Source organism: Carlito syrichta, unplaced genomic scaffold (genome assembly GCF_000164805.1).
Source record: "Carlito syrichta isolate Samal-C Ts95f unplaced genomic scaffold, Tarsius_syrichta-2.0.1 Scaffold287526, whole genome shotgun sequence".
NCBI lineage: Eukaryota > Metazoa > Chordata > Mammalia > Primates > Tarsiidae > Carlito > Carlito syrichta.
In genome coordinates, this window is record NW_007231622.1 from 543,788 (window position 1) to 552,020 (window position 8,233).

At 48.0% G+C, this 8,233-nt stretch overlaps 1 protein-coding gene across 1 annotated transcript in view; it reads right to left on the bottom strand.

The window, feature by feature from the left end:
* Positions 1-7,515: 7,515 nt before the first annotated feature.
* LOC103254821 (cytoskeleton-associated protein 5-like) overlaps positions 7,516-8,233 on the bottom strand; it is a 2,327-nt gene continuing 1,609 nt past the window's right edge. Inside the window, exon 4 of the mRNA XM_008052809.2 lies at positions 7,516-7,644. Within this exon, the coding sequence (XP_008051000.2) occupies positions 7,516-7,644 (129 nt within the window). The remainder of the gene's footprint in view (positions 7,645-8,233) is intronic.

Sequence of the window (8,233 nt, forward strand, 5' to 3'; positions counted from 1 at the left end):
GCAACAAGGATGGGGGGAAGGCACACACAATCCCATGGGCATGGCCTCACTCTGCTCTGCAAGGGACGGTGCTAGAAGGAGAGCTGGCTGAGCCACAGGAGAAGGGTCTGAGAGGAGCAGGCCCATTTTGCATCCAAGGGTCCCTCAAAGATCAGGGTACTGGGCTGCAGCAGGGAGTGGGGAAAGGTGATGCTGGAGAAAACAAAAATGGAGTTGGAAGAGGCTGTAAACTCAGACATGTAAGTCTTGAAAGGGTACCCCAGGTGAGTCTGAATGTGGGATGCACCTCACTTCAACAGCGTTCGAATGACCTCAGCATCTCCACATCTTCTCACATGGTGGGTGGCAACGACTTGCCACAGCTCAGCCTCTCTGAGGCTGAGCCTTATGCTGAGGCCTCGGGATTGTGGCAAGAGTAACATGGAGAAAAAGAGAAACTAGTCCAAGAACCACTGACTTTGGAGAAGAAACTATCCCCTATCCCAGGCCCCACCTTTTTTTTTTTTTTTTTTTTTTTTAGCTTTGGTTGGTGGCAGCAGAAAATTCACAAAGATCTGGCCAGGCATGGTGGCTCATGCCTATAATTTCAGCACTTTGGGAGGTCAAGGCAGGATGATTGCTTAGGAGTTTAAGACCAGCGTAGGCAACATAGCAACCATCCCACAACAAGATAAATGAGCCAGGTGTAGTGGCACGCATCTATAGTCCCAGCTACTAGGTGGCTGAGGCAGAAGGATCGCCTCAGCCCAGGAGGTCAAGGCTGCGGTGAGCTATAATGGCACCACTGTGCTCTCGTCTGGGCGACAGAACAAAATCCTGTCTCTCTTTTTTTTTTTGAGTTGGAGTCTCACTCTGTCACCCAGACTGGAGTGCAGTGGCCGCTCCCGGCCACCGCAGCCTCGACCTGCTGGGCTCCGGCGATCTTCCGCCTCAGCCTTCCAAGCAGCCAGAACTACAGGCGCACACTACCACGCCCGGCTGATTTTTGATTTATTGTAGAGATGAGATCTCGCCGAGTTGCCCAGGCGGGTCTTGAACCCACAGGCTCAGGCAATCCACTCACCTCAGCCTCCCAAAGGCGCGGGATTACAGGCTGAGCCACCAAGCCCGACTAAAATCCTGTCTCTTAAGAAAAGAGAAAAGAAAATAAATTAACAAAGAGCTGCAACACCCTGCATGGGCTGGGAGAGGCCCTGTGCTCTGCATGGGGAAGCCCCTTCATCTCACCATGGGAGGTGTCATGGGGCAGCAGAGGAACCTTCAAACCTTTCTCCCCTCATACTCAATACACCCACCCCTCTCCATCCAACTCTTCTCTTACCATTTCTCTCCCCTTCAGAATTCCCGGTAACTGAAAACCCAGAATGTATTTGAAGAACGCATCCAGACAACACAAGGTGAGTTCATACTCACTCATGCCCATAAAAGCTCAGGCCGGGGCCGGGCTCGGTGGCTCAGCCTGTAATCCTGGCGCTTTGGGAGGCCAAGGTGAGTGGATTGCCTGAGCCCGCGGGTTCGAGACCCGCCTGGGCAACTTGGCAAGACCTCATCTCTACAATAAATCAAAAAAATCAGCCGGGCGTGGTAGTGCGTGCCTATAATTCCGGCTACTCGGAAGGCTGAGGCGGAAGGATTGCCAGAGCCCAGTGGGTCAAGGCCACTGCACTCCAGTCTGGGCGACAGAGTGAGACTCCAACTGGAAAAAAAAAAAAAAGCTCAGGCCTGGCCACACCTGCATTTAGCCAGTCAGTGGGTAGCCAGGCAAGGTACTTAGTGGCAGGAGCAGGCACAGGTAATTCTCAGGTATTCACTGGGTAACAAACTCCTTTGTAAGTCTAAGATGCTACATAATAAGGTAAATGCTAGATGCTGTGCATCCTACAAAAGCCATGGAAAACATAATCCTGCCCCTCCAGGAGACAAGATACACACATAATGCCATTTTCTAAACAGTGTCAAAATAAGTGTCCGCCACAATAATTCCTATGGAGTTTTTGAAATGAAGGAGAGATCAGTTTGATAACCAAGGCATGAGAATCAGAATGGGCTATGCACCCCAGCATGTCATCTGAGAGGCCTGGGCACAGCACACAGAAGAAGAAATGCAAGTGCAGAAAAACACAAATGGGTAAGCCCATGAATTATGGGGGGAGGGCAAGGGAATAGGCAACTTGGGGGCATCATCCTTGGAACTGGTGCTGGGTCCAGTGGATAGGCATCACAGAAGCGGGGGATGCAAGCAGCGCTCAGTTTTAACTACTCTGTTAACCCAGGGCATCGTGCTCCAAAGGAGCCCTTCCCAGGGTTGACAGACACAGGAGAGTGTATTCCCTCACAGCAGACCTACTGAGTGTCCTGCTCCCAAATGCCTTTGTGCGAATAGCCATCGTGAGGACCTTTCCTACATGAAAAACACCCCAGTTTCCCAGTTCATTTTTAGGCTGTAAAGCTCACAGGCAAGCGGAACAAACTCCTGCTTCTCTAGCACTGGTGAAAACAACCCAATTTGAAGAATAAGCACCAATTAGCTGAGTGAGAAACTCAAGCAGTGAATCCTGAAGAGCTTTAACCTGACGGCAAATTGCAGGTCTTTAGAGGGCGGATGGGAAGGCAGAGGCAGCCTCCAGGCAGAGCGGCCTCCTGAAGCCTCAACCTGCAGACACTGATTGTTAGACGTTATTTATGTCTCCAGCAAACACCAGAGCACTTGTTTAGGAAAAGTATTAAAAGTGGGGCTCCTTTTTGGGCACAGGGTTGTTTATTCCAGAGGAAAGTGCTGGGATGCCATTTCCAAGTTCAATTTGTTAAGAGCTAGTTAGAAAATTAAACTTCATGTAAATCTGCCTTTTGGTTTTTCTTATCTGTGAAATAGTGATGACTCCAGCCCTACTCATTTCCCGAGATAAGGATGAGGTGGCATTTTGTAACCTTGGAAAGCACTACCAAACAAAAACGAAAAAACTACTAGCATGGATACTTGGTGGTGTGTCTTTATCATCCTAATAAGACTGATAGGTAAAGAGTAACACATATGTTTAATTGCCAGTAGGAAGGGAAACACACACAGCAGATGCACGCAGACTGCTGGGTTCAGGTCAACCGAACAGGTTTTTGAATGTCCAGTTAGTGGAAGGCACTATGAAAAGTACTGGGGACACGAGGGTGAGTGAGAAGTAATCCCTATCCTCCTGGAGAATCTCATGAATAAATAAGCCTACTTCAAAATCAAAACAGAAAACCAGCCAGGCACGGTGGCTCATGCCTGTAACCCCAGCACTTTAGGAGGCTGAGGCAGGAGGATCACTTGAGTCCAGGAGTTCAAAACCAGCCAGGGCAACATAGCAAGACCGTGTTTAAAAAATTAGCCAGGTGTGGTGGTGCGTGCTACTCAGGAGGCTGAGATGGAAGGATTGCCTGAGCACAGGAGATCAAGGATGTGGCGAACTGTGATCATGCCACTGCCTTCCAGCCTAGGTAACAGAATGAGACCCCAACTCAAAAAAAAAAAAAAAAAAAAAAAAAATCCAGCCGGGCTTGATGGCTCAGCCTGTAATTCCAGCACTTCGGGAGGCCGAGGTGAATGGACTGTGAGTCCGCGGGTTTGAGACCCGCTGGGGAACTTGGCTAGACCTCATCTTTACAATAAATTTTTTTAAAAATCAGCCGGACGTGATAGCACGTGCCTGTAATTCCGGCTACTCGGAAGGCTGAGGCGGAAGGATCACCGGAACCTAGCAGGTCGAGGCTGCAATGGCCGGGAACGTGCCACTGCACTCCAGTCTGGGCAATGGAGTGAGACTCCAACTCAAAAAAAAAAAAAAAGAAAAAAAAGAAAAATCCAAACAACAACAACATCAACAAAACCCCCAGAAAACCAAACTTCTGAGAAACCAAGACAGAGTAAGCAAGTGCACATACTGAAACCTCAGGCTTCACCAGGAACCCACTCACAATTAGTTCATACATTCAATATTTACCCATGTGTATGCTTTTAGTAACCAAAAGCCTAATTCAATTCAAAAGGGCTTAAACCAAAGAAAATATAATAATTCACATGAGAGAAGGTTTTAGAAGTCTCCAAAATCATGCAGTTCAGGTTCTTTCCATCTCTCCACTCTGCCAGCTGCTAAAATTCTGCTTCCTGTCATTCTGTCATCCCCAGGAGGCCTCTTCCCAAAGAAAGTTCTCGAAGTTAAAATTCAGCTGCCAAGAACAATCAGGGCAGCCTTCCTTGTTTACCTCTATCTGGAGAATGACTTCCGGTGGCTCTCTAAGCCAGAAAGGAAGCATTTTCCTAGAAATCAGTCAAAACTTCTCCTCAAATCCCAAAAGTCCAAACTGTGTCATGCGTCCATTTATGACCCAACTCATGGTAAGGCAAAACAGTGTGTAGTGCCCTTAAACCCATCAGGCCCATCTCCTTGGGCTGAGTTCAATCCAGCATTTCACTGCTGCTACTCAGGGAGGGAGTATGGAACGGACAACAGGGAAGTTTACCACAGGATGTCCTTCTCAGTTGTAAGAACTGAGTTATCCATTTTCCAAGCCCATATAGTAAATGCAAACTAAAAGTGAAGAAAATTTTGCTTTAGGCAGATACATTGTGTCTAGCAAGAAGGGATGGCAGTCAGCAAGAAGCACAGCTGGAAAAACTGAAACGCAGGCACAAAACTCAAAACCTCAGGAGGCCATTTGGTATAAGCAAATTGTCCCACACACCCCACTAAATGATAGCCCAGTTCATTAATTAAGGTTCCTCACATACCCCTGGGACATCAAGAAAAGGTTACATTGATGCTTGCATTACTGTTTAAGAAGGAAGGACGCTTGATTTTATAGAGAACCAAACACCCAATGGCCGACAATTTTCTTTTTTTTTTTTTTGGTTGAAGTCTCACTGTTGCCCAGGCTGAAGTGCAGTGGCATGCTCACAGTCACTGCAACCTCAACCTGCTAGGCTTAGGTGATCCTTCCACCTCAGCCTTCCAAGTAGCTGAGAGCCTGAATGTTTGTTTTAAAAGAGCCACATCCTAATACAGATACCTACTATCCGTTCACCGGAGATGAGGTACAGTCATTCGCTGGAGGTGAGATGCAGTCAATTTCCATGAGAGCAAAGGAGGCTTGGGGAGGCTGGCCATAACACACCATCACTTGGATGTATTCCATCTACAGGTATGTGCCACCACACCCAGCTAATTTTTTGATTTATTGTAGAGACGAGGTCTTGCCAAGTTGTCCAGGCTAGTCTTGAACCCCTGGGTTCAGGCAATCCTCTTGCCTTAGCCTCCCAAAGTGCTGGTATTATAGGCATGAGTCGCCGTGCCCAGCAATAGCTAACAAATTTATTTATTTATTTAAAGTGAGAAAGCAGGATTTATTGAAAGGACAGAAAAGCTCCCACAGTGGGAGGGGACCCGAAAGGGTTGCCAATAGCTAACAAATTTAAAGTGTTTCTGTGGCCAGGCTTGGTGGCTCAGCCTGTAATCCCAGCACTTTGGGAGGCCGAGGCAAGTGAATTGCCTGAGCCTGCGGGTTCGAGACCCACCTGGGTAACTTGGCGAGACCTCATCTCTACAATAAATCAAAAATTAGCTGGGCGTGGTAGTGTGCGCCTATAGTTCTGGCTACTTGGAAGGCTGAGGTGGAAGGATCTCCGGAGCCCAGCAGGTCACGGCTGCGGTAACCAGGAGTGTGACACTACACTCCAATATGGAAGACAGAGTGAGACTCCAACACAAAATAAATAAATAAATAAGTAAATAAAAATAAAAGAGCAAATCTAAAGCTAGTTATAAGACTATGACGTTTAGAATGACCTGCCCCGGCTTCTCCAGAGAGCAGGGATTTGGTGTGCAGACTGTAGATGGAATACACCCAAGTGATGGTGTGTTATGGCCAGCCTCCCCAAGCCTCCTTTGCTCTCATGGAAATTGACTGCATCTCACCTCCAGCGAATGACTGTACCTCATCTCCGGTGAACGGATAGTAGGTATCTGTATTAGGATGTGGCTCTTTTAAAACAAACATTCAGGTTCTCAACCCCATCAGATCTGTCAAATCCAGATATTACAGGTGGGAGAGAAAAGTATTCAGTCTTTTCTTAAAATTCTCTAGCCAGAGCAAACCTCACACTTCCATCCTGAGAATCCATAATATTCCATAGGAAAAGCTCCCTGGAAGGGAGAGCCAGGGCCTTATGGAACTTTAAGAAGTCATCTCTTTTGCACCCTCTCTTGCCTTCAGGAAGACCAGCATAAAAGGTCAGATGGATGGCAGAAGCTCGGGGCACTCACTCCTTCAAGGGACAAGCACAATTCTGCCCCCCCACAACAAGAAACAGGTCGCAGTAGAGCCTGACACACTCCTCAAGTACTTCCCCTGCTCAAGAATCACAGCCTGGCCATGCATAGTGGCTCATACCTATAATCTCAGCGCCTTGGAAGGCTGAAGAGGGAGAATTACTTGAGGCCAAGACTTTGAGGTTACAGTGGACTATGGTTGCACCACTGTACTCCAGCCTGGGCAGCAGAGCCGGGTCTTGTCTCAAAAAAAAAAAAGAACCATAGCCAATCCACTATTCAGACCCCTCTGCTCCCCTACCTAACCTCCTTCTGTCTATAGAGCTCCCTCCACCATGTTCCCATCCCTGACAGCATCAGGGTCCTCCCCAGTCAGAAAAGACATTCTCTGTTACCTATGAAAGAGCACCATGCCCCAGTTTCTACAACACAAGTTCATTTTGTAATTGACTCCCCACCCCATCCTGTCTCACTCTTTGAAGAAATGTTCTTCATTTTTTAGTTTTTAGTTTTTATAGAGCTAGGGTCTTGCTATATTGCCCAGTCTGGTTTCAAACTCCTGGCCGCAGGCGCTCCTCCATCCTCAGCCTCCCAAAGTGCTGGAATTACAGGCATGAGCTACCAAACCCAGCCAGAAATGGTCTTCATTTTTTGTTTAGCCTCAAATTCCAGTTGTGGCAACTGGCTGCGGTTAAGGGTGGCACGTGGGGATGGGGGTGGAATCATGAATATGAACTCAGGACTCCTCGGCCAGGAGAATGTGACTCCAGGGATGAAAGGGTGGTTGGCCTGAGGGACTATGTGTGCTCTTCACTTTTTTCCAAACAGGGGCGAGAGCAATGCTGACCCACGAAGCACTCCAGTCAGGGAGATCTGGCTCTCAGACACCCACGCTGCAGACTGTCATGTTCAGCTGGCCAGTCCTCATCTTCTGTGTCACTTTGCCTCCACCCCCACCCAACTCCTGTAACCTTTGGATACTAGCTCCTGAGTGGCCAAAGATGATGGGTTTGACCACTGCCCAGAAGGCTTCTCCAACCTAGCTCCACTGAGCACCACCTTCCTGATCTTGGAGCTGTTCTGCAACCTCTCTGAGCTGCAGCATCTTCCTGGGATGGATAAGGTTTGTCTTGGCTTGCCTCTCCAGTTCTCGTGAGGCTCAAAACACACAACAAATGTGACTGTGCTTCATCAACCAGAAAGCACTGTCCACTCATGAAGGATCACTGTCCACCGGGCTCAGAGCATCTCCAGCTGGGAAAAGTGTCTCATTCATCTTTATGTCTCTGTGTCTGGTGTTGGTAAATGTCTCCTGAGGAGTGGCTGGTGGATGGTACATGGACTGAATGAGGAGAGGATGACAGGAGCATGGGAGTGACGGCAAGAGAGGAAAGTGAAAATGAAAAAAGTCAGGGAGAGGACAAACGCCCCCCCTTTCCTATCACCCTCCAGGATCCAGGGACTGATAATGTCTCCCCTCTCACCCTGCAAATAGTTGCCTCCCACCCTTGATTAGGTGTCTTTTAAAAGTCATCCTAGTCTGGGCACAGTGACTTATGCCTGTAATCCCAGCACTTTGGGAGGCCGAGGCAGAAAGATGACTTGAGCCCAGGAGTTCGAGAGCAATCTGGACAACATAGCGAGACTTTGTCCCCCCAAAATAGATAAATAGATAGATGACAGATAGATAGAGAGAGAGAAAGTCATCATAGCTCCAAATAGAAAAGGATGATTTTAAAGCTTTTCCATCCCAATTAAAAAAAAATATTAAACACATTCAACCATTGAACAGAAATCTCTCCCTTAAAAAAAAAAAAAAACATGCACACCTGTAGTTCCGGCTATGTGGAAGGCTGAGGCAGAAGGATCGTCGGAGCCCAGGAGGTCGAGGCTGTGGTGGCCGGGAGCGGCCACTGCACTCCAGTCTGGGC